Here is a 27,208-nt window from a genome sequence, read left to right on the forward strand (position 1 = left end):
TTTCCAGTATTACTTTTGATTTCTCTTTAATATGTTTCACAGAAAATTTTTCATTCATGTCATGTATTGATTTAATTTGTGGATTTGTTTCTGATACTTCTAAGTAATCCTGTTTATCAATTTTTTGAATTCTGCTTCTGGCATTTCTTCAATCTCTTCACATTCTAGTATTGAAGTGTTGTGTTCCTTTGGGGACATCACATTGTCTTCCTTAGTCTTGTTTCTTGAATTTCTGTGTTTATTTTTAGGCATTTGTGGACATAGTTGTCCCCCCCCCACCCCCCATGGCTTTTAACTATGCCTCTGTGGCTTAGTGGAGTTCCGCTCTTCCAATGAATACCCAGAGGTTTGTGCTGGGTGTGGCCCAGGAGCTCTGTTCAGTTCAGTGCTCCAGGATGTGGGGAGTATCAAGGTGGCACCCAAGTTGGGTGTGGTAAATTTTTTTTTTCTTTCTTTAAATCAGAGCAGGGAGGCTTTGACCAGCTCTGTTGGCTTGGTCTCACACTCACCTCTTCTCCAAGGAGACCAATTCCCTGGGCGCTAGCCCCAGTGGGTGCAATATTCTTCTGTGCTGCCACAGAACCACACAAAGGATCCATGCAGTCCTCAGTGTGAGCATGGGTCCCACAGCAATGACCCTAACCAGGCAATCAGAGAGCCCTGATCATGTGGAGCCACCCACAGTGACTGCTCAGAGACCCAGCCACACCCTGCACCCTCCCATGTACCCACTGTGTTTTCAGAGTCTATCCCATACACAAGGCTCCCACAGTCACAAGTGCCAAGCCCCTGTCAATTCTCCCAACTAGACTTAGGCATCTCCTCTTAGCTGGTTGCTGGGCACGCAGACACAAGCTGGCACAGCTGTTAGGTATGTCCAAAATGGCAGTCACCCTCTCTCAGCTAGTTACAGACCACAAGTGCCAAGTGGCTGGGGAGAGAGAACCGTACTCCCCCCTTTCTTCCCCTCTATGTTGGCAGGTACACTGCCCCCATTGGGCTCCAAGTCAGACTCAGGCTCTTCCCGCAGCTTTATCACCAATGGCTTAGGTGAGTCTTCCCGCAGCTTTATCACCAATGGCTTAAGTTGCTGCAATCTGGTGTCACCTCACTCTCCAAAGCTGGCGCTGGGGCTCTCAGCCACTGGGATCCTGAATTGTGCACATCCACACCCTCTGTGTAGATCCACAGTGTCCCTCTAATTTGTGTGGAGTTTCCCCTAGACCAGAGCAGTAAGCTCCCTCTGTATTCTGCAGATCATCAACATAAATCTGTTAAAATGTCTTAATGCTAATATTCCTTAACTGACAGATGCGAGTTTCAAGTGGTTTGACAATTCAGATATGACATTTGATAAATGGGCGGCCCAAGATGATAGCGAGGATTTAGTTGACACCTGTGGTTTTCTGCATACCAAGACAGGTGAATGGAAAAAAGGAAATTGTGAAGTTTCTTCTGTGGAAGGAACACTTTGTAAAGCGGCTGGTAAGTGTGACTGAAAATCTTTTTTCCATTCTAACAAGGGTGGGGAAAGGGGGACTGCATTTCAGATAATTCTCTTTGAGGTTAGTGTGCCTCATTAAACAGAGGCAGCAAGACTAAAGATTATTTTGCTCTTTTTGGAAGTCAAATACGTAATTCTCAAACTTAAGAGTTAGGGTAAGTTCATGTGAATGAGGCATGATTTTATTCTGTCTCATACAAGAGATTCCAAAAGGTCAAACACTTTTGTTGTGGAAAGGGATTATCTTAACTTCTTTATATGTGCTTTGATTGAACAGAAGTGCTAAATAATAATCGTATGTCATTTCAGAATCCTAACGTTACTTTAGAACTAAGATGCTCTTCCAAGGATATCTGCTAGGCAAAGAAAAATTACATTATGGTTTACCATTTATTCTAGATTAAAATATTAATTTTTTCTGACCCATCCAAATGCTTTTTTTTTTTTTTTTTGACAAGAGTGGATAGTGAGAGAGACAGACAGAGAGAAAGGTCTTCCTTTTTGCCGTTGGTTCACCCTCCAATGGCCGCCACGGCTGGCGTGCTGCCGCCGGCACACCGCGCTGATCCGAAGGCAGGAGCCAGGTGCTTCTCCTGGTCTCCCATGGGGTGCAAAGCCCAAGCACTTGGGCCATCCTCCACTGCACTCCCTGACCACAGCAGAGAGCTGGCCTGGAAGAAGGGCAACCGGGAAAGAATCTGGCGCCCCGACCGGGACTAGAACCCGGTGTGCCGGCGCCGCTAGGTGGAGGATTAGCCTAATGAGCCATGGCACCGGCCCAAATGCTTTTTAAAGAACAAAATTATCCTGGTCCAGAACAATATTTTGATGTAATTTGTTAAACATCACACAAAATCTTGTTCTTCTAAATTTAGATACTAAATGTTTTCTCATTAAGGAACTTACAGGTTCCAAAATATGAATTTGGTATGCTTGAAACATGATACAAATAGCCATTTTATCTTCTTACATCCTTAGTATCTTCCTCTTGAACTCTAAAACTATACATCTAGCTCTGATTATTTCCTCTATTTACATCTGGAATACACTTAAATTTATTTATCTGTATTTAAGCTATTTAGGCAGGTAGAGCACTCCTACCCAAAACTATACATCTCACTCCAATTATTTGCCTTCTTGTCTGGAATTATATCCATCCATCTGTACATGAATTTATTTATGGCAAGAGTTCTGACTGCACTTAGTTTTACAGTGATATGTAAACATTTCTCAATAGATTTTTAGTAGCTGCATACAATTTTGAATATCTGAATTTTTAAAAACTGGTGTTTTTTGTGTACTGTGCCTCTCAGAATATCATTATATGAATCAAGTTTTTAATTAAACAATAACACTAAAAGATCAGAAAGTATACACAGCTCCATGTTAATGAGCTAAGGCCACAGTTGTTTAATTTTACCGTTTTCTACAAACTGCAACCAGAATCATCTTACTGCCTTCCTCTGATTACTGTTCTTTTTCTTGAATTCTCTTATTCTTTTCCTACCAACCAAGCTAATAGATAATTGATATCTCTTTAAAAATTAAGTTTAAAGTAAGTATAAAAGCAACAACAATATTAAGCTAAAGTGTTCATTTTCAGTAACTTTAAAATCCAGTTAAATTTTATTTATTAAATTTATTTTTGTTTTGTTTTTAGTACCATATGAAAAGAAGTATTTATCAGGTAAGTTAACAGTCTGGTCTTAAAATTATTTCCACAATTAAAGATATTTTAAAATTCTGATGTTAGAATACTACTGTAAACCCTTTGCAAAAGTTAATTATCAGGGCAGGAACACAGCATTTTTTCATTTTATTACCTTCTAGAACTATGATTTTTTGTTTAGGTTTATTTGAAAGACAGTTACAGAGAAAGGTAGAGAGGTTTATTTGAAAGACAGTTACAGAGAAAGGTAGAGAGGGGTCTTCCATCTGCTGGTTCATTCCCCAAACGACTGCAACAGTGGTAGCTGAGTTGATCCAAAGCCAGGAGCCAAGAGCTTCTTCTCAGTCTCCCACAAGGGTTCTGGGACCCAAGCACTTGGGCCATCCTCTACTGCTATTCCAGGCCATAGCAGGGAGCTGGATTTGAAGAGCAGCAGCCGGGGCCAGAACCAGCGCCCATATGGGATGCCAGCACTTCAAGCCAGGGCTTTAACCCGCTGCACCACAGTGTCAGCTGAACTATGACTTCTAAGCTGTGTACAGGTACACTCCAAGGTGGGGAAAAGTATATATAAATTAAAAAATTAAGAAGTATATAAAAATTAAAACGTCTAGAGAGAAAACAAAAGATAGGTCTTCAACTCCCCAAAATTATCATTAATAGTTGAAAATCTGGGAGCACTTGGCTTTTAGATTCCAGGGAGCTTGAAACTCATTCAAAAAGATATGTAGATCTGCAGTACTTCAATGTGTATAGTGACTACATGCCAAGATTTCTTCTGATGTGAGACACTGAACACAGAGCAAGGATTCTGCTCTCAAGCTCACATTCTAGTGGGAAGGGTGAAACAGCAGCCATATAAATACATGTCAGGCACAGACATGTACTGTTGGGAGAAAAACACAATAAGGACATACTGAGTACAGGAAGGCCAAGGCCATATTTGAGAATGAAGACCTAAACAGAGTGAAAAGGATGTTTCAAAGGCTGTCGTGAAGCAAGGGTTTAGGCCTGTGATTTAAGGGAATAACAATAATGGCTTGAAGCAGAGAGGTGACAACAGTTTAGTGTAGTGACAATCCTGGCTAATAGGTCCCTTTCATACAAATGCAAACTGGAAGACTCCCTTGAAAGAATGCTGTCAAGAAAATGCGAAGGTGTACTCATGTGGTAAGCACACAAGAAAGGGACTAGCCCAAGCTCACTTCGTGGAATTTATTTGCAATGATGCAGGGTTTAAATCTTTAAGGGTAGATAGGCATTAGGTAGGAGAGGAAAAGCCATGTAGGCAAGTGAATCAGCATTAATGAAGGTGAAGGGTTGGTTTGTCCTGCCACTAAATGGACTTGGGCATCACATAGAGTTGGCATGCCACAAATTAACCAATCAGTGGTTATTCTAAAAGGTATGTACTTTCTAAGAGGAGCATTATGTAGTTTGGGGATCAGATGATTAGAATAATGTATGAAGGTGGCAAGAAGGTGGTCACTCAGCACAGAAGATGGACTAGAAAGCATGTGCAAATTTGATGACTGAACAGTGAATGGAGAGGTCTGGCTACTCATCTGCAGAATTCAGTAAGAATTTGGGAGTAAAGTGGGGAGAAGCACTGGCTATAAATAAAACACATCTATAGATGTACACAGACTTCAATGGTCGAGGTCCACCATGCAGTTTTGATTCACAAATATGATTTAAGTGCTCTGGAGGCCAGCGTTGTGGTGCAGAGGGCTAAGTACCATGTATACTAGCATCCCCTATGGGAGTGCTGGTTTGAGTCCCAGTTGCTCTGCTTCCAATCTAGCTTCCAATGGGAAGGCAGTGGATGATGGCCCAAGTTCTTAGGTTCCTGTCCCAAGTACTTGGGCCCCTGCTACCCACATTGGAGACATAGAAGCTGCTCATGGCTCTCTGGCTTTAGCCCAGCCCACCCCCTGCCACTGCAACCATCTTGGGAGTGAACCAGCAGATAAAAGAGCTTTCAACACCCCCCCACCCCCGGCACACACATAGACGCACATTAAGGTAAAAATCATCTAAAATATCACTATTCCTTAGAAGGAGAAAGGGAGTATTTTATTTAATGGACTGTATTGAACCTGTTAAAACCTAAAAAAAATAAATAAAATAAAAAATTTGAATCTGCTATTCCTGAAAAGAGCAGTAGGTCTAAATTTATAAAGTCTTATTAGTTCAGAAGGAAAAGCCAAAGACAACAAATAGGATTGTGGTGTAGTTCCATTTTAGGACACTCAGTACAGAGAACTCCAAAATGAACTTGGAATTCTGAAGCATAGCCACTTTTCAAACTAAGAAATACAAGTCTTGATAACAAATATTTTTCTCCTCAATGTGGGAAATTCTTGACATGATATACTTAACACAATGAAATAATTGTGTACTCCAAAGATGCAATATTTGCAGCTTGTGTACCCTGACCTCCCACATATTTTGTCTTTTCTTTTCAGATGACCACATTTTAATATCAGCTTTGGTAACTGCTAGCACAGTAATTTTGACAGTTTTTGGAGCAATCATTTGGTTCCTGTACAAAAGAAGTTCTGAATTTGGTTTCACCACAGTTTTTTCAACGGCACCCCAATCACCTTATGATGACGACTGTGTTTTAGTAGTTGCAGAAGATGAGTGTGCTGTTCAGTTTCACTAACTTTTTGATAATCGCAGACTAAAACAACAAACGCCTTGTAAGTGGTTCCTGTGCAACATCTTTTAATATGAAACTTGGACATCAAAAATTATAGGTTTATGGTATCCCTTATTCCAGTAATGGTATTTTCATGTACTCATTGTTAAAAATTAATCTTTTGATTCATTATAAAAACAGGTTTTAGAAAAGGAATTATCAGACCTAATTTAGTGGTTATAACCACTCTTCAGATGGAGCACCTTTCATGAGAAGGAAAGCTAAACAACAAAGTACAGTAGATAAAACTCCAGCCTGCTTTACTTGCTCTATTTTCCCTTCCATGTAGTTTACTTACTTATTCTTCGTTATAAGAATAAGCCTGATTTTTAAGTAAATACTATACATTTAAATATCCTAGATACTGGTTATTTTGGCAGGTAATAATTCCTCTCCTATCTGCATTTTCAAGATTTAGATAAAAATTTTACAAATTTTTAACAGCCTGTACTATATTAATTTTACAGTCTCACTACTTTGATAAACCATTTTGAATCACATGTAGTATTTGGTGCTGATCAAAAGTGGTTACATTTTTAATAAAAATTTAGGCTGGCACCGCACCTCACTTGGCTAATCCTCCGCCTGCGGTGCCAGCACCCCAGGTTCTAGTCCCAGTTGGGGTGCCGGATTCTGTCCCGGTTGCTCCTCTTCCAGGCTGTGGCCCAGGAGGGCAGTGGAGGATGGCCCAAGTGCTTGGGCCCTGCACCCACATGGGAGATCAGGAGGCGGCACCTGGCTCCTGGCTTCGGATCGGCCAGCACGCAGGGAGCGGCCATTTGGGGGGTGAACAAACGGAAGGAAGACCTCTCTCTCTGTCTCTCTCTCACTAACTCTGTCAAAAAAATAAAATTTTGTAAATTTTTTGAAATAATAAAGCTGTAGCTGGGAAGGCAGAAGGCTGGCCAGAAGGTTAACGTTATTAATGTCCCTTTAAGAACTTATTCTCTTAGCACCTTTTTCTGTACAACCTGTCTCAGGCTCCCAAAGCATTTATAAGTTTTATACCTAAAGACATGAGATCTGTGTAAGCAAAGACTAAAGAAAACTAGTAGGTATGACTACAATAATGATGCTCTGAGTTTTTAGTGTGTTTACACTGTAAGGCAAGGTGAAAATCATTTAAGAAGCAGGGAAAAAGCAAGCTGAAACAAGTGATTTTCTTTAGCATCTTTCATAGCTCATTAACAGTATTTTAAAAGATAAAGAATGCATAAGTTACCAAAAAATTATTTAATATGCCTGAATGCGTAAGTAATCTGTAACTTGCACCTCATCAATTACATTATGAAGAATTTTCTTACTGGGAGATGGAACTCTAGCTTGACAAATGGCAGCAGAAATCACAGTTTTTTGCCATCTGTTTTCACTGATATGAATCAAAAGCATCTCTTCAAAATTAATGGCATTATTAAAGAAACAACTATAAAATGGTGACAAAAAACTAAGCAGTATGGCTATGTTGTATTACATAAACACATCATACTTTCCAAGAGTTTTAAATTTGAGAATCTGTATTTAACTGACATGTCTATTTTACTGTTTATGGACTATAATAATGTTAACAGTGGACTTTAGCCTGAAATTCCTATTGCTTTTCCTACTCAGATTCTACCACTACTTTAATAACTTACCACTTCCCTAAAAGCAGTTATCTCAAATATCTAGAATTACAATATCCAGTTAACTACTAGGTACATGAAGATATCCTAAGTTAAATATAGTTTAAAATTCAGTTCCTCAGTTATATTGCTTACATTTCAGGTACACAGATCACAAGTGGTTAGTGGTTACCATATTGTACAGTGTACCATACATGCATTACAGAAAATATTACTGGAAATTGCTGCTTTAGACTATCCCCTTCCACGCAACTAATTTTCTTCTATGTCTTTTGACAATGTCTTAGTTAATGATACCCCTCTCAGAAAAGGTGTTTTAAAGTTATTTAAATGTTCTATTTCATTTTCAACAGGTTTAAAGGCCATAGTCACCAAGTGCTAAATCACATTTACATTCCAGATTGTCTTATTATATTTAGAATATAGAAATTGTTTTCTTCAGCATTTTCATTCTAGGTAATGATGACAATATAATTCTTATGTTCGCCAAGTACCTTGGAAAATCAACGTTTTAAGGTACATTTTCTTAGGAATTTGTACTCCTTATAGTATCATATGGTCTCTTGTTTGGCATTTGAAAGTGATAACCAATGAAAGACATTCCTCTTACTCCTGTAGTGTCACATTTAAATGAAATCACAAGCTAATGACAATATTTAAATGCTAAGTGGTTCTATGAAACTACAAAAAAAATTACCTCTGTCACATAGCATTTAATGACACAACTAAATATAAATAAATCATACACACAAGTTTCCTACAATTTAGTCAACATTTTTAAATTTTAATTTAAATTTTTTGTTAGGCAGAAGACTTTTCATATTGAATTCTAAGTAATTCAGAGCATCCCTAAGGATCCACAGAAATATACTGAAATTTTGTATTTAAGTCAGGCAAAGACAAAGTCAAGAGTTGAACAAATGTTTTAGAAGTATTTATATTCCTGTATGAAACAATTTGAAAACTTAATAAAATTCTCGGCTATGAGGTGTGATGGCTTCTTTGGGCACCAGTTTAAAAGGAAACATTTCAAACTGTAAAATAAATTAATCAGTATGTACTTTATTCAAGCCAGGGTTTTACATAAGACCAACAAACTAAGTGTGGGCAAACTGTTCACTCACATTTGAGAAATTACACGGTTTCTATTTAGGTTCTGAAAAAGTAGTTTGCTGCCATAACATCAGACTTTATCCTAAAACCACCTGAAAGTGATTTAAGTGTTTCTTAAGGGTGTCGACAGAGGAGAAATACAGTGTTACGGAAGTACACACATCTCATGACCATAGTGTAGGCCCATTCATGGTGAATAGGTAATATTCATCTGTTCTCTGAAGACAGTGAAAAATATTATTAATCACTAAATAAATGTTCAGAATTACCAACGAACAGTTAAAAACAACCAGGATCCAAACAAGTTATTTATATCATATTTATCTATAAAGAAGTGACAACACTAAAAAACACACTGAAAACCAGTGTTTTAAACTTTGAATGTGGGATTTAAAAATATTCCATTAACGTGAGATTGCAATAATTTTTTTTAACCAAATAGCATTTGACAGGCAATTCGGATCTAATTTACAGCTGTAATATTCCTAAAAGGAATATCTACATACTATGGCCTATCAAATATAATCTCCATTTTGCAAATCAATACAAAAATTTAACCATCATTTATACATTTTATATTTTTTAAAATTAGATTTTATTGGTAAATGAATTTAGAATTCAAATTAAATTTGGAAACCTAATACAGTGCTCTCTATGACCTCCCCATTCTTTAAAAATTTTTTTCTGAAACACTGGAAGAAAATGATTATCAAAATGTGACTGCAACTTAAGGCATTTTAAATGGAAAAATAATTAGATACTATTTGGCATTTTATTTCAAAAGCAAGTTTTGTTCCACTTTTCTCACTAGCAAGAGACTAACACGAACCATTTTTCATAAATAAGACTACAGTAATCAAAACTCAAAAAAGGGCTGATGGGCGTTGTTCAAGATTTTTAAAACAAGGGTAACACTTTCCCACCCGCCTAAAAGAAAAAACACTTTTGATTACCAGCTTATAAACATCAGATTTGCTGGCCATGTTAAAAGGTCCAGCGGATTTTAATTAAGCAACACTGGAGAATAAATATACATACACACATGCACATACATGTATATGTGTATGTGTGTAGATATATTTTATATAGTCAATATATTTAACAGGCATTCCCCCACAAAATTAAATCACACTTAATTGCCAGTTATAATAAACACTTGTTCACAGACCATCCATTTGTCTTATTTGAAGTTAGGCAATATCAAATGTTCTGTTAAGGTCTCCATCTTCTTCGGACTCATCCTCTGAAGCTGTTGAAAGAAAACAGGATGATCAAGAATGATTTTAAGGGGAAAGAGAACAGGAGGTATAAATATGAAGCCAGAACAGCAATGACTTGTAAAACAAAATTCCCAATTTAGTATATTGTTTGGTCAAAATGATAAGCTACCATGACAGGGTTAGGGTGGTTTGATTGTGGGTGATGCTGATCCACAATGCCCCCGCCCACACACCATTTTGTGATGTTATTTATAGTTTTATAAAAATGACAATGTTTAAAAATGTGGTTCAAGAGCATGTTCTAAAAAGTTTCTGAGATCAATCTGTGTTCATAGTAGCTAATGATATACACACTAGAGAAAAAGTGAATGTAAGGCAAGTGCTCTCACACACCTGAGTAGAATCTGGCTTATTACCGCTGCATGTTTGATGCATCCGATGAGAATGAAAAAAAATGTACATAAAATAATAGGTTATGGGTGTTCTTGCAATTTACATCAAAGCTATGTCTATACAATGCCAAGAAAAAAACTGATTTAGTAAATCAAAAAAAGCTTTATATAGACACAGCCTAAGTTAAAAGAATTGGATTCGGTGAAAATCTGTTGATTATTTTCCACTTATCACCCTGCAACATCTCTAACTTCAAGTTTTTCAAGAGTCATTAGTGGTTCAAAATTTAGAATAAAGCATCCTAGAATGTTTGTATGAAGGACAGAATAAAGTATAAAACTATATATTCTGTAGATTGTTTTGAATGTGAAGAAAGCTAAACTAAACATTTAACCAACATCTTCCCTATTTCTAAGTAAAGAAAGATTTAATGTACTCTGCTTAACTTAGTATTGGACAATTTAAGAGTATCCAACAAATGGAATCAACCTAGAGCAAAGCACAGGAAAAGTATGCAACATTTATAGATATAGTTCATTTCTAATAAATATCAAGCATATGACCTAGCTTATAACTGAAATAAAGTCTATCTAAGTTTTATAATAGATTGTAGAAATATATCAAACTAAAAAAACAGAATAGCTTTTCAGGGAACTTCTGTTTGCATAAAGGAGAGGAAATTATCAGGTGAAACCAGTTTTCAAAATGTATTAATGTTCTGGTAATTGTGTGTTAAATGGTAGCACCCATTATCTTTCACTGTCAGCATTTTACCTCCATCTTTTCCCTCTCTCATATGTTCGAGGCAGACATCGTTGTGGTTAGGGAACCCAATGTTAGTTTTGGAATGTTAGTTAAAAAAAAAAAACAAGAAACCTGGGGAAAATGTAAACCAAAACATCACTACTGTCATATCTGACAAAGCATAAATTATAATAAAAAAAAAAAAGATGAGAGGGCCGGTGCTGTGGTGCAGCGGTTTGTTAAAGCCCCGGCCTGAAGTGCCGGCATCCCATATGCGCATCGGTTCTTATCCTGGCTGCTCTGCTTCGATCCAGCTTTCTGCTAGGCCTGGGAAAGCAGTGGAGGATGGCCCAAGTCCTTGGGCCCTTGCTACCCACGTGGGAGACTTGGAGGAAGCTCCTGGCTCCTGACATTGGATCTGCACGGCTCTGGCCATTGCAGCCATCTGGGGAGTGAGCCAGCGGATGGTAGACCTCTCTCTCTGTCTCTACCTCTCTTTGTAACTCTTTCAAATAAATAAGATAAATCTTTTTTTTTTTTTTTAAAGACTTTTGTATTAGCCAATATAAGTGATCTGAGCTTAAGAAGATAGAAAATACTAATTAACAATGTGAAAATGTGTTGTCTGGTTTTCTCTCAAATCCCTTTGAAAGTTAAAAGTAGTAGAAACTTAAAGACAAAAATCTTTGTCTTTTAGAATATTTAAGGAATTAAAAGGTTCTTACATGAAGTCCTCAAACTGACTTCAAAGGATACTGAGCTTTCTCTAAAGATAAAATTGTTAGGCTTAACACTAAGAATTCTGAAGATGACTATACAAAGTAAAAGAATACATATTAAAGGACTTCTCAGAGTGCTGTGGCGTGGGAAGCCTATTGCTGTGGTTGTAAAATTAAATAAGGGTTGAGTGGAATAATCTCAGATTCCCACAAACTGCTCTGGAGCCATTATTACCTGTGTGCCCACCTGGATGAAGATTGGAATGTGAATTTAATACTGCAGCTGCTGGAGGAACTTGCTGCTTATTAAATCAACCTATAGCAAACCTATTAAAGGTCTTTGAAGATCTGAATAAGGGCCAAAAAAAACACCAACCACCACCACCAAGGAAACATCCTATAGCTACTGCTATAGATTCAGGACCCTTTCTCTCCTACTTTCCTGGAACCTTGCACAAGCCCAGGAAAAACATGTTATGATCTCACAAAAGCTGAAAAAAAGTATTATTTCTTAACAAAAACAAATTTAAAAACCCCAAAACTAATAGATTAAAAAGTGGTTTGATTAGTAGTTAAGACTTAGTATCTTTCTAATTACAAGTGCTAAAATCCAAGTGAAACAATTATGGTTAAAATTATATCCCCTGTATCAAAATAAATTTGTTTGCAAACTATGAGTCTTTTAAAAAATTCATGTCAGTTGCCCAACCCATATTTCCCAAGTCAATCCTTTTGCTTTACTAAGCCTATAAATGAACCTCTAATTTGGCAGAAAAGAATATATATACTTAGATTGTACTCTGTGGGTTTAATTTGCAAGAATAAATTCAACAAGTCTGGGGAGGGGGAATTCCACCTACTTTCGAGATCTTCCATATGTGCCTGAAGCGTTCTTGCAAGGTTAATAAACTAGAAACAATGCAGAAAGAAATACAGTAGTTTAAATGTTGCAAATGGATCTAATGATAGAATCAGTATAGGAGATTTCATTTCTACTAAAGTCAAACACCATTTTAAGCCTTTAAATAGGGGCCTTTCTCCCGTTACCTCAAAAAACTAGAACCTTAAGGGTATTACAATAAAAATATTCTGTATTATCATCATTAATCATGTAAAACCAATTTCTTGAAATTAGAAGCGGATACAATAGAGTAATTTTATGTTGTTGTATTCTATCTTTTTGTAAAACACTTAAAAAAGTATGGGGGGTGGATCTTAACCCATGCTATTGCAATTTTAATGGTGAAAGGAAAAACCACCAAGTATTTTCCTGTCTCAATTTGTAGAAGTGTAGAAATATGCATTTAATATCAACTTTTCTTATGAAGGTACGAATTCAAAAGACCTTATATCCTTTATAATTTATTCAATCATTTACTCATTCTAAAGAGTTAAGATACCTTTTTAGAAATCGTTCTGTGGCATTCACTAAATTTAGAGGCTGCCAATTGGTAAAATATGCAGAAGTCAAGAGATCTGCTCAGATTCTGAATGCTTTTGATAGTCTGTTTTTTCTCAATGATAATTATCTGTCAATTAGTTCACTGTTATAATGTCCATAGCATGATAAAATATAAAAATACAGCAAAGTATTTTACAACCTTAGAAGCACTTTTATTTTATACCTTATTTGCTTATTTTATATCTTAAATTGCAGCTGTTTCAATATTCAAAATAAAAACACTGTACCTTAACATGAACTCTACTGAATTTATCATCAAAGTGAACATTTATTTAAAAAACAATTAAGAGTCCATTTATGAACACGTATAGGATAAAAAGTGTTCATAATGCTACAGTAATGACAGATACAGGCTCAAGCTCCTGCTACACAAAACAGCCAAGCCAACAGAGCACAAAGTTTCCTCTTGTACACTAAAGAGCATCATTTCCTTACATGTATGTAACAGCTAGTCTAAACCAACTAGTCCATATTTTAAATAGTTTGCAATATAGACAAAAAATTAATACATCGGTAATCTTTTACAGGACAGAAATAACAGAAGTTAATTTCTCTTTCTCTTTTGGCTTTCAGTGTTCAGTTTTCTAAACTTTTAACAGTGAGGTGGAGGTTTTTGGTTTTTATTTAAAAGAACATTTTTTCCAATTCTGTCCCTATATGTCACTGAAATATATTACAGTAACCTTTAAGAGCTAGTCAGTTACTTCTTTAACATAGCTTCATGAGAAAATTAGGCTATTTGTTATAGAAGGAAGACAGAAATCTCCCAAGACAGAAATCTCCCATTACATCTAAAGTATTTTTATTTTTAACAAACATTTTAAAATAAGAGCTCCCCAAAAGAAAAGGATGTGAACACAAGGAAATTGCTTTCTGAGGCAAGCACTGGCTATATCACACCCACCCCCTCTCTCCCACTCTAATATTACTTACTCGGACACGTGTGCTTGGTTCATTAGTATTTCCCATCATGTCAGAAAAACTTTGTTCACACAAGTGCAATAACACAACTAGGTAGAGACCAGAGCTGATAAACTCATACTCAGCCTTCAGTAGGGAAGCCAACAAAAGAAAAAGAGAAATAGAGAATAAAAAAATTAGTAGGCTAGAGATTGACATTCATAGAATATTGATAAGCTAGAGGAAATGTACTCATATCTGATTCCTTGTATGGGATATAGTGTCATCTACTAAAATAAGAAAAGGCTGTCCTTCATAAATTCATAAAAATCTTATTAATGCCATATAATGAATCCACATAGGTGTGACTATCCATTCTCATAGTTCTCCTTTATGTAATGATTTATATAAAAGTGGAAAATTGAAATCATTTGATAATGCTTTTTCTACAAAGCCAATAGCATTTCATTTTACAAAGAGCTGCAGCTACATGTTTACTTAAAAATTGCCATTTTATTTACAACTAAATAAACTATTATAGCTAAAACCTATTCTGATAGCACAGGTATTTCTTGTGTAATACAGTTAACCTAAAGGCAACAGTAAACACAAGAATGAATCAATAAAGGTAACCTAGTAACTCCACTCATTCTCAAGAAATTTGTAATTGGTAAAAACAGAGTACTATGGCCCAAAAGTGCTCTGCAATTTTAAAGCTATGAATACAAAGGCACTAAAAAATCTAATCTGTCCTATAATTTTTACAAAGTGAACTATCTAGAAGTTATATTTTTCTTGGGTAATTAACTCATCTGAAGTTAAGAATTATACATTAATTATAACCTTACTGAGTACTATGTATTCCAGAAATTTAAAATCTATTGTTTCTTTAAATGCTTCATACTTAATTTCAATTAAAAAAATTTCAGAAAAATTTAAAAATTTAAGTTATCACCTAAAGATGATACCACTGGATAACAAGGAAATAAACTATACTGAACTAATAACTCAGAATGAGGGTAGCTTATAGGCCACTAGAATCCATGACTCACACAACAAAAACAAATAAAGGGGGCCGGTGCTGTGGTCCAGCAGGTTAAAGCCCTGCCTGAGTGTCAGCATTCAATATGAGTGACGGTTCAAGTCCCAGCTGCTCCACTTCCAATCCAGCTCTCTGCTATGGCCTAGGAAAGCAGTAGACGATGACCCAAGTGCTTGGGCCCCTGCACCCATGTGGGAGACCCAGAAGAAGCTCCTGGCTTCAGATCAGCTTAGCTCTGGCATTGTGGTCATTTGGGGAATGAACCAGCAAATGGAAGACCTCTCTCTCTCTCTCTCTCTGGCTCTACCTATCTCTTTGTAACTCTTTCAAATAAATAAAATACTAAATCTTAAAAAAAAAATTAAAAGCCAAGAAATTTAATTAAGGGTGTCACTAACAACTGCCAGCTAGTATTTCCTAACACTTCAAAATTGTTGAAGAATGTGGGCCTTTAAAGGCTTGAAAAACAACAAAAACACTCCTGGCTCAATTGAGGGGGAAAAAAACTGCCTTTCAGAGACAGAATTAAACAACTAAGGGAAGATGGCTAGAAGAAAAAATGCCCTTAAAACCTCTCATTTTAGAGGATAATATAGATATGTACTTTTTTTCCTTTCCATACTGTTTCCTCTATTAAGATTTTATTTATTTATTTGAGAGGTAGAGTTACAGAGAGAAAGGTCTTCCTTTTCCATTGGTTCACTCCCCAAATGGCCACAACGGCACTGATCCAAAGCCAGGAACCAGGAGCTTCTTTTCAGTCTCCCATGTGGATGCAGAGGCCCAAGCACTTGGGCCATCCTCCACTGCTTTCCCAGGCCATAGCAGAGAGCTGGACTGGAAGAGGAACAACCAGGACTAGAACAGGTGCCCATATGGGATGCCGGCACCACAGGTGGAGGATTAACCTAGTGCACCACGGCTCCGGCCCCCTCCCCTATTCTTAAAAATACCAATGCTTAGTGTTCTAGAGACTATTTGAATATTTAAGACATTTCCTGGCTGAAATTGATAGAATAAAACTTCCTAATAATTTAACATAATTTAGATCAGTGACTCCTAAAAGCCTTGTGCTAAGTAATTAGTTTCAAGGGATATAAGAATTCCTTCTAGAGTTTTTAAAGGTGTACTTTTTAAGATGGGTCCATAGTTTTTAATCAGATTTTCAAGTATTCCCACATTTTAAAAGTAAAAGCTGTTGATAAAAGATGATATATTATGTATGATTTCATTTATATGATACTTAGAATAGATAAATCTATAAAAGCACAATTTGGTGCACACTAGGGACCTGGAGAAAAAAGAATGGGGAGTAATTGCTTAATGGCTACAGGATTTTCTTGTGGAGTGATGAAAATGTTTGATTATAAAATGGAAATTTAAAACTTACAGCTCTGGGGAAGTAGGTTGGCATGCCTAATCTGGGACTACTTCCCTAGGCTTACATGGTGAATTTTAAGTCTAAAACTTTTGACTTGATTTTTGTCTTTCATTTAAAAAACAGAAAAATAAAGACAAATTATAAAGGACCCAGTGCAGTAACAGATTATGTTAAGAACACTATTATTATTTTAATGCAGAGTTTCTGACCATGCTTCAACCTTTTCTTCAAGAGCTGTCCTTTAAGCATTGAATAGACACTTACCAAATTAGGCAAAATATACTAACTTGTTCATTTGCATGAGCTCTATGTAGTTCATGAATATCAAAATCCTCCAGGTTAAGCTGCAACTTTTCTTTACAGAGTTCACAGGTGGTTACGGCCTCTAACGAAGAACCTGGTAAAAATTAAATTAATTGAATTACAAATCAAGCTCAGCTTTCAATGTCTTCACATTTTTCTAAGTTTTCAGCTTAAAACAGAGAAAATCCTACTGAATAAGAAAAAAGAGACTGTATTATTATTCCAGTGACCGATCATATATCCTAAAAGAGCAACCAATAATACACAATGACCATGTCAGGTCACACCCTCTGGTATTTAGGTTTCTACCCATTATTTAAGTATGTATTTTCCTCCCACATACTCACTTTGCATCCTGGATTGTGGGAAGCTGACAGAGGCAATGGAATGTCATCTGTACTTCCTACTATGGCATAAAAACAATGTTTAATCATAAAACAACTCAACTAAGTTACATATCCACGCCACTTTATTTGCTGTGACAGTGCAATACCTAAGACTTTGGGAATCTAAAGAATGTGCCTGCCCTAAGGGTTAGGAAAGGAAAGAAAAAAGGATCCACCTTTTTGTCCAGATAAAAGCAGTTCCTTCCAATCATGAAAAGAATTAGTCCTGATAGATACTAAAACATACCTGAATCTTGAAAACATTATGCTCAGCAAAACTATTCCAGGGACAAAAGGACATAGTTCATGATGCAAAAGAACAAGTAGTATATGAAATATCTAGAATAGGTGCCGTCATTTTGAGTTAAACAGCACCTGCAGCACAGGCCCCACTGCTTCACTTGCAATCCAGCTCCCTGCTGAAGAGCCTGAGAAGGCAGCAGTAAATGGCCCAAGTGCTTGGGCCCTGACACCCACGTGGGAGACCTGGAAGAAGCTCCTGACTCTGGTCACTCCCATTTGGGGAGTGAACCAGCAGATGGAAGATTCATTCTCTTCCTCTCTCCCTAACTCTGCTTTTCAAATAAAATAAATCTAGAATAGGAAAATTTGAAGACAAAGTAGACCAGAAGTTGCCATAGACTGGGGAGTTACTGCTTAGGGGGTAATGAAAATTTTTGCAAACAGTGGTGATGGCGTGCTACATTCTGAATGTACTGAATTATGTAACAAAATATAGTCAATATGGTAAATTTCATGTTATATATATTTTACATTTCATTAAAGTTTATTTATCTGAAAGGCAGAATAACAAGAGACACAAAGAGAGCTTCCAACTACCAGTATACTCCCCAAATGCCCACAACAGCAGCAGCTGGGCCATGCTGAAGCCTGGAGACAGGGAACTCCATCCAAGCATCCCACATAAGTGGCAGAGATCTAAGTATATGGCGGATCATCTGCTGCATCCCAGTGTGTGTATTAGCAGGAAGCTGGAGTGGAAGCTGAGATCGAATTCAATTCTAGGCACTGTAAAATGGGATGCAGGCATCCCAAGCAGTATCTTAACCCACTGCAGCACTTGCTGCATCTCTGCCCCTCTCCGTTTATAAAGAACTTCAGTTTAATATGCATTCAACAATTGATTACTTGTAAACCTGGTTCTAATATAGTAAGTAATAGTCTTTTTCTTTCCTGTGTTTATTTTTAGATATAGCATCAAAGTGAAAGGCGTCATAACCATTAAAGTTGTGTGAAAAACAGGCTAGAATTTAAATTCAACTGTTGACTGACTTGTATATGCCAGGAAATAATAAAAGAATTTAGTAGTAGTAGCCCCTGTCTTTAAAGAACTCATTAAAACAAAACCAGTGTTATTTAATAACAATTTCTTTAAATGAGTAAAGTTTGAGGGCTAGCATTGTGGCACAGGGGTTCTCAAGCCACCACTTGGGACAAGTGCATCCCATACAGGAATGCCCAGGATCAAATGCCCAGCTTCCTATGAATGCACCCGAGAGGCAGACAATAGCCCAAATACTTGGGTTTCTGTCACCCACTTGGGAGACCAGGATGTCTGGTCTCTGTCCTGGCTCTTGGCCTCTGTCTAGCCCAGTACTAATTATCCTGAACATCTGGGGAGTGATCTAGCAAGTGGAAGATCTCTTTCTTCCTCTGTCATTCTGCCTTTCAAATAAACTAAAGACTATTTCAAAAAAGTCCTTTTAAAAGTTTGACATGAAGTCCAAGACAGCACTAATACCTGTGTGCATTTCCTAGAACACAGCTGAAAGGAGAATGAGTTCTGTTCCTAGGAGCCATGTTGTTTTAAAAGCTGAACTATACCAGATTTTCACTAAGCTCATGAACTATATTAAGGGTGGTTCAAGGAGCCAGTGCTCTGGTACAACACATTAAGCCACCATCTGCAGTGCTGGCACCACATATGCACACTGCTCCAGTCCTGATCCAGCTCCCTGCTAATGGCATGGGAAATGCAATGGAAGATGGCCCTTGGGCCCCGCACTGATGTGGGAGACCTGGAAGAAGCTTCTGGCTCCTGGCTTCAACAGCACAGACCCACTCCTGGCTGATGAGGCCATTTGAGAAGTGAACCAGCAAATAGAAGAGCTCTCTAACTCTGCCTTTCGAATAAATAAATAAATAAATAAATCTTAAAGAAGGAGGTACCTCTCTCTGAAGGGAGGAGAGAACCTCCACTTTGACTATGACCTTGTCTAAACAAGATAAGAGTCGGAGAACTCAGAGGGCTTCCATAGCCTTGGAAACTCATGACTGGAGCATAGGGAGATTACTGATGCCATAGACAGGAGTGTCAATTGGTAAAGTCAACAACAGGAGTCACTGTGCACTTACTCCTCATGTAGGATCTCTATCCTTAATGTGCTGTACATTGAGATTTAATGCTATAACGAGTACTCAAACAATATATTTCACTTTGTGTTTCTATGGGGATGCAAACTGTTGAAATCCTTACTTAATGCATACTAAACTGATCCTCTGTAAAAAAAAAAAAAAAAAGAAAAAAAAAAGAAATTATCAATTCCCAACTTGACTCTCACTGGGATTAAACATGACAATAGGTCTGATCTGATTTCATCATCATTTAAAAAAAATCATCTATTATTTTTCACTTTATGTTTCTGTGTGGGAGCAAACTGTTGAAATCCTTACTTAATGTATACTAAGCTGATCTTCTGTATATTAAGATAATCGAAAATGAATCTTGATGTGAATGGAAGGGGAGAGGGAGTGGGAAAGGGGAGGGTTGTGGGTGGGAGGGACGGTATGGGGGGGGAAGCCATTGTAATCCATAAGTCGTACTTTGGAAAATTATATGCATTAAATAAAAGTTTAAAAAAAAAAAAAAAAAAAAAGCAAGAATGCAAAAAAAAAAAAAAAAAAAAAAAAAAGGTGGTGGGGCCAACACTGTGGTGCAGCGGGTTAAAGCCCTGGCCTGAAGCGCTGGCATCCCATATGCGTGCCGGTTCTAGTGCTGGCTGCTCCTCTTCCGATCCAGCTCTCTGTTATGGCCTGGGAAAGCAGAAGAGGGCCCAAGTCCTTGGGCCCCTGCACCCACATGGGAGACCTGAAAGAAGCTCCTGGCTCCTGGCTTGGGATTAGTGCAGCTCTGCCCATTGTGGCCATCTGAGGAGTAAACCAGTGGATGGAAGACCTCTGTATCTACTTCACTCTGTAACTCTGTCTTTCAAATAAATCTTTAAAAAAAAAGGTGGTATGACAATGACAGATTGCATGTATTAGAATGGTCTCTTAAGGTTAACAATGAAGCTAAAACATTCACATTGCCTAATGACACCCTAGCCAATATAGCATCAATGCAATCCATCACTCATGTGTTTGTGTTAAGCTGGTGTTAAAAAAAAAAAAAAAAACTTGCACTGCCAAACATACCAAATATAAAGGTATACAGCACATGCAATTATGTACATAATACCTGATAAAGATATGAACAATTATTTTATTGGTTTATGTACTTACTATATGCTTTTCATTGTTACTTTAGTATGTTCTCTTGCTTATATATTTTAAAAAGTTTACTGTAAAGCCATAGTCCCTATTATGGCACCATCAGCTTCATGTATCTGTGCTTACAGCCCATCTTGAATGCACCATGTTCTTTTATGTCTGATTTAATCTCATGTTGTTTTGTTGGCTGTGGTCTCAGAGCAGCATACACATACACCAAACAGCCTAGGGGCATAGTAGGCTCTATAAAAGTTTTTTCTGTAAGTATACTCTATGATATTCCCTTGCTGATGCAACTGCCTAACAATGCATTTCTCAGAACATATCTCTGTGCTGTGCAATCGATGACTGTATTTCAAGTGTGAAGTCAGTTTCTTTTTTTTTGAATACAAATACATGAGGATTAAAAGAAATTAAAATGCATCTGGAACATTTTCTTAATTACCACAAGTCACAATTAAATCACTGAACAAAATTCAGGACAAATCCATGTTATGATCTAAGAAAGAATGAGAGATTTTAAACTATTCTCAGAAGCAAGAAAGTATTAATAATCATAAAATAAGAACTTCAGAGATCACTTTAGTACACATTCATTTTTATCTTAGGGCTTCATTTTTCTATTCCATGTAATGAGAAACCTACCAAAAGTCATTCAATAAAGGTCATCACAGCTGGGAGTAACCTGTTCATTCCATTCCATAACCAGGGCTGTTTCAATTATACCCCACCTCATTCAAGAAGCCTCAAGTTCATCTGCCTAAACTTGTCTGACTAGTATTATAACCTTATAAAAATAACTGCATTTAACTGAGTATTTACCATGTGACTGGTGCAGTCATTACAGCATTTGATGTTCACAACAACTCTGAGGTATTACTCAATTTTACTCATGATGGAACTGAGGCCCAACCCTCTACTTAAGAATCTTTTTCTAAAAAAGGCATTTACAATGAGTGATTCTGATCAGCAGTTGGAGTTGAGAATCACTGTTCAGAAGTATGTTCAAGGTGCTAAATTAGCTAAATATTGGTCAAATATATTCAATCTAGTTTTGATGAACTCCAAATGTTCATCAATGTTCAAACAAACTCTATGCTGTATTATCCTCCATACCCAGAATTAACAAGCCAATTGCCAGTTCTTCGGAAGTTAAGTCAAGCTGTTCATTTTGGTAACAGCTAACATTTTGGGCCCTTACTAAATGTCAAAAAGCATGCTAAATACTTTACATGTACTACATCTTAGACCCTAGGGCAATGAACGATAAAGCCTATGAGGCTACCACCAATACCACATAGCCAAGAAATAAGCTGTTGCAAGTGAGATGGAATTATCACAGAGCCTTGGGCTCAGCCAGGTTTAGAAAAAACAAACTGCTTCCTCCCTCACATCCCAAAGGAGTCTTATGCCCATACCTGCACATCACTGGAAACAGCAGAAAACAGTTCTCTAGTAGCCCCACATTCACATTTAAGTAGGTACCCATTCCACAGATCATAAGAACAAAAGTCAGTGCCATTATACCTCAACATAGTTGCCTATGTCATCAGCCCATAATTATCAGACCTGTAATCTCACATAATCATGCACATTTACTAATCTTACCTAGTTTCCCACCTTTCTTACCCTATTAGTCATTTCCACTATATCCTGTGGCATTCATGGTCTACATATCAGTAAATTCTTCTAATAACATGACTTTTAAGTTTATTTTTAAATTTATTTATTTTGAAAGAGTTATAGAGAAAGAGGGAGATGGAGTGATCTTCCATGTGTTGGTCTACTCCCCAGATGGTCACAACAGCTAGCACTGGGCCAAGTAGAAGCCAGGAGCTTCTTCAGGTCTCCAATGTGTGTGTCAAGGGTCCAAACACTTGAGTCATATTCTGCTGCTTTTCCCAGGCTATTAGCAGGGAGCTGGATCAGAAGTGGAGCAGCCAGGACACAAGCAGATACCCATACGGGATGCCAGCATTGAAGGTGGCAACTTAACCTGTCACACCACAATGCTGGCCCCCTCAGTATTTTTTAGCATTATATTTAACCACAATGCCCCCTGACTGATTAGATACTCTTTGACAGCCATGTTTTTCCAGTCTCTCTTACCTCAGGAACAAGAAACAGGTACACTTCCCACCCACCGTTTTCTGTTTTCAAACCTTAAGTACTCCCTCATCATTAATGACTTTACCAACTTATTTCTACTCCCTTACCAATTTATTTTGTGTTTATTTCAACATCTATATAGACCATTGACTTTGGGTCCTTTCTCTATATCCTTGCATTCTGTATCACCCCCACCTCAGATACCCATTGTAAGGACATACCCTTGATCTTGTCATAATTTACTATACTACCTTGAAATCTGTATTTTAAGCAACCTTTCCTCTTGTAACTACAAATTACCACTGTAGCTTACCCACTCTGATAAGTCTGCATCATCAGTGAGTCTCAAAGATACTTTCTCATCATGCACATTTGCTGTCCTTACTATCTTCCTGATTTTAATTTCCTATAATCACCACAATCATGTCTTTACACTCTTAACTCTATGACATTTACTTGGCAAAGGACTCAAGTCCACCGAACACCAATGCTTATCTGTATCTGTGTTTCTGAAAAGTGCTTTGAAAAAAAAAAAAAAATGCATGTGTCTCAATTTAAAATCACTTTCACAAACACTAATATGACCTGGCAATCCTACCATAGGAGTTTTTAAAAAGTTACTGAAAGATGAATATTATGAAAAAACTATGCTTAGATTTCAAAATGTTTTCTGCACCAAAATAAACTTAGTTAATTTCCATTTTTCCTCAAACTTTTGAAGTACCCTTATAAATCCTTATGTTATTTTCCTTACACCTCAAAACCTCCTAACTTGTCCTAATCAGCTAAATTTGTTTTTAAGAAAGAGAACCAACTATATAAGAAGCTATGCATCTTCCCATCAATGTAACAACTGATCCACAACCTGTATCTATAGCTATCTGCAGGTGAAATGTCCTTTATCCTATTGAAAGGTTAAGTAGTCAACCAGTGCTCTGGATCCCTTCTTTTTCTTCCTTTCCTTAGTTTTTCCTCTCTTTCTGATTTCTCAAAAACATGTCTAGGAGTAGGCATTAAGCCTGCCAGTTAAGACAGCCACATCCCACACTGGAGTGCCTGGATGTCATACTCCAACCTCCAGTCCTAGCTCCAAGTTCCCATCAATGCTGATCCTAGGAAGCAGCAGTGATGGCTCAGGTAATTGGGTACCTGCCACCCACAGAGACCAGTATTGTGTCCCCCACTTTGGCCCTGGTCACTGAGAGCATCTGGGGAGTGAACCTAGAGATAGGAGCTCTCTGACTGTGTCTATTTGTGCAGCAGTGTAGCAAGTTAAGCCATGGCCTGCAATGCAGGCATTATATGAGTGCTGGTTTGAGTCCCAGCTGCTCTGCTTCCTCAGTTCCTTGGCTAATGTGCCTGGGAAAGCAACAGCAGAAGATGGCCCAAGTGCTTGGGCCTCTGCTACCTATGTGGGATACCTGGATAGAGTTCCAGCCTCTGCTGTCACTGCCATTTGAGAATGAACCAGCAGATGAAAGATATCCATCTCTCCTTCTGTCTCTGTAGCTCTGCCTTTCAAATAAATAAATCTTTAAAAAAAAAAAAAAAAAAAGCCTTAAAGTGTCATACTCCCAAATAAAATGTCCTTTGAGCCCACATAACTCTCTAATTCCTGCCCCATCTCTAAATTCACTGACAATAAAGTTTGTTGAAAGAGGGGCCTAAGTTGGGGTCCCCCTTTTTACCTCCCTTTTCTTCTTAATCCAGTCTTACCAGGCTTATGAATCCACTTCACAGAGATAGAAGCCATCAAGGATATCCATGCTACCAAATGCAATCATTATTTTCTTTATTATTATCTTACTTCTCAGAAGTACAGGGTTGCTCACACCTTCCTTAAAATATTTTATTCTTTTAACTTGTACAATATAACATTTTCTTACCTTTTTCCTATCTCACTGCATGTGGAGTCTGCACTTTAAATCTCCTTTTCGAAACCCCCTTACTAAATGTTTAGGTGCTACAGGGCTGTGTCCTGGGTCTATTTCTTTGATATGTGATCTTCTTCTAGTTGATCTTGTTTAGTTCCAAAGTTTCAATTGTTACTTCCATTTTCATAATCCCCAAGATTTCTCCCAAAATACCAGGCCTGTCCAGCTAACAGACTATGTAACATTTATGGTTATCTAATAAATAGTAAGTTCAAATATAGCATGTGCAAAACCTATCCCATTTCCAGCTTCCTTATTTCAGTAAAAGGTACTACCATTCACTTAGCTTCTTAAGTGAAAAAAACATTAATTTCCCTATCATGTTCCTTCTACACTTTACCACATCCAATCCACTGGCAAGTCCTCTAAGAATCCACCTCCAAAACAAGGAAAAATCCATTTCTATTGTAACTAACATCAACTCAAAGAAGCACTACTATAATATAATAGACTTCTAGTTGGGTCTCCCTGCTCCCACTAATCCGTTCTGTATAGTTCAGCCAACTATCACTAAGAACACATCATATCCAGCTTCCAGTGCTCCCTGCACTGCTTCTCCCCCAACCCCCGCTTCAGCGCCCTCACATCACACTTAGATGAAAATCTAAGCTTTGGACCTTGGCTATAAAATTCTTCCATGAGCTAGCCTCTGCTAATCTCTCATCTCAACTGTATCACTCCTTCTCCTCACCCACTAATTATGTACCAGCCACACTGTGCATCATTCAGTTTCACAAATACACTTAACTCATTCCCACTTTGAAGTCTGCATTAGAGGCTGGCGTTCTAGCACAGTGGGTAAAACTGTTGCCTACAATGCCAGTATTCCAAATGAATGCCAGTTCATGTCCTGGGTGCTCACTTTCAATGCAGCTCCCTGTTAATGGCCTGGGAAAAGCAGTGGAAGATGGTTCAAGTGCTTGGGACCCTGCCATCCATGTGGGAGGCTTGAAAGAAGTTTCTGGCTCTAGCCTGGCCCAGAGCTGCCCATCATAGTCATCTGGGGAATGAACCGGCAGATGAAAGATCTCTATCATTGTTTTTACAATAAAGAAGTGAATCATAAAGAAAAAAATTTTTGCACCACTTTTTCACTCTGCCAGAATGTTCTTCCCATTATTTAAGAATAGCTAATCCCTTATTGATCAGCATGAAAGTCCTCACCTCAGAAAGGCATTCACCTAATAACCTGTAAGCCAATGCCTTGTCTGTCTTGTTTACTGTGCTATATCACACACATGAAATTGTACCTGGCTCTATAACAGGTCCTCAATGAACTGATCATCTACAATAGATGAATCCTAATCTGCCAGATAACAAACAGCATTAGAAGCGATTTTCTTTCTAAGGACACAAAGCAGGCAAACACTGTCATTTTTAGGATTCAAAAGGATTTTTCAAGATATGCAAAAGAATTTTGCATGATATAAGGATGATCAATCAAAAAATACAATTATAGAATGTATGAAGTAATTTGTAGGATAATAAAATTTGGGAAATAGTAACAAATTTATGAAACAAGATTACTGTTTAATGCTTTTGTTCGGACTTCAAAAATGATTAAGGTGTTTTGATGAGTCTAAATTTATCAATAAATTATAATAAATTTATCAGCCAAAATGCATATACATGCACATCTCTTAGAAAAATTCTGAAAACATAACACAAAGGTGAAACTTACCAGAGTTAATTTTGGCCTGTAACCACTTTTTCATACACTCTTGGTGGACATACTGTAAACTTCCAGTGCACTTGCATGGCTCTATCAGCAAATTAGATGATGATGCAGCTGCCATCTGACAAATTCTACATAAGTCACCTTCTTCTTCTTCAGAGTCCTCTAACAGGAGGCTGGGAAGGAAAGCACATTTTCCAAACAGAGCTATTATAACTCATCCTGGTTAATTATTTACCATCATATAAAATCCCAAGTTGCTCTTGTTATTCCTACTTACACAGTGAGTAGAAAAGCAAAAAGTAACAACAAATAGTAACCACATGACAAGCCATGTCATTGAGAAGAAAAACTGTAAGTATTTTAAAGGTAAATAAACTATTCTATCAGTTATCTTCAAATGACTTTGTCTTCCATAGCAGAGCTTAAGTTCTGTATTTTTTCACTGTTAAGTACACCTAAGAAACAATTTCTATAGTATCTCAGACTACTTCAAGTCCAACATTATAAAGATTAACATCTACTCATCACTTTTGTACCCTACCTCCCAACTTTAACGACTCTATAGCTGAACTAAATACATCTTGACCTACAGTTTTTCCTTTGGATGTCATCAGAACTATATTTCAACTTACCAACTTTTTTTTTCATTAGATCACAGTAAAAAATTAAAGATTAGACTTTTTAATAGTCCCTTCACTTCAGCCCCAGCAATCTTATTAAATCATCCTGATTTCTATAACGTAGGATTTTGACGTGTGAAAACGATTTCCACTAACCTCTGTCCTCTACAGGTCAATTTGAACTGATTAAACACA

General features: G+C 37.3%; 2 protein-coding genes across 16 annotated transcripts in view; one reads left to right on the forward strand and one right to left on the reverse strand.

Moving 5' to 3' along the window:
• Positions 1–8,486, forward strand: part of LOC100338139 (CD302 antigen) — a 150,659-nt gene extending 142,173 nt beyond the window's left edge. For both annotated transcript variants that reach the window (XM_070070822.1, XM_051849544.2), the window contains 3 exons: positions 1,312–1,485; positions 3,165–3,191; positions 5,642–8,486. In XM_070070822.1, the coding sequence (XP_069926923.1) occupies positions 1,312–1,485; positions 3,165–3,191; positions 5,642–5,841 (401 nt within the window). In that variant the 3' untranslated portion in view covers positions 5,842–8,486. The remainder of the gene's footprint in view (positions 1–1,311; positions 1,486–3,164; positions 3,192–5,641) is intronic.
• Positions 8,487–8,541: 55 nt separating this feature from the next.
• MARCHF7 (membrane associated ring-CH-type finger 7) overlaps positions 8,542–27,208 on the reverse strand; it is a 50,740-nt gene continuing 32,073 nt past the window's right edge. For 5 of the 14 annotated variants that reach the window (XM_051849515.2, XM_051849514.2, XM_008258625.4 and 2 more), the window contains 5 exons: positions 26,397–26,566; positions 16,761–16,870; positions 14,084–14,197; positions 12,549–12,597; positions 8,542–9,861 (listed from right to left, as the gene is read on the reverse strand). In XM_051849515.2, the coding sequence (XP_051705475.2) occupies positions 9,803–9,861; positions 12,549–12,597; positions 14,084–14,197; positions 16,761–16,870; positions 26,397–26,566 (502 nt within the window). In that variant the 3' untranslated portion in view covers positions 8,542–9,802. Of the gene's footprint in view, positions 9,862–12,548; positions 12,598–14,083; positions 14,198–16,737; positions 16,871–26,396; positions 26,567–27,208 lie in introns of all 14 variants that reach the window. The other 9 variants (XM_008258628.4, XM_008258626.4, XM_070070825.1 and 6 more) reach the window with 3 other exon arrangements.

The sequence above is a fragment of the Oryctolagus cuniculus genome, chromosome 3 (assembly GCF_964237555.1).
Source record: "Oryctolagus cuniculus chromosome 3, mOryCun1.1, whole genome shotgun sequence".
Classification (NCBI taxonomy): domain Eukaryota; kingdom Metazoa; phylum Chordata; class Mammalia; order Lagomorpha; family Leporidae; genus Oryctolagus; species Oryctolagus cuniculus.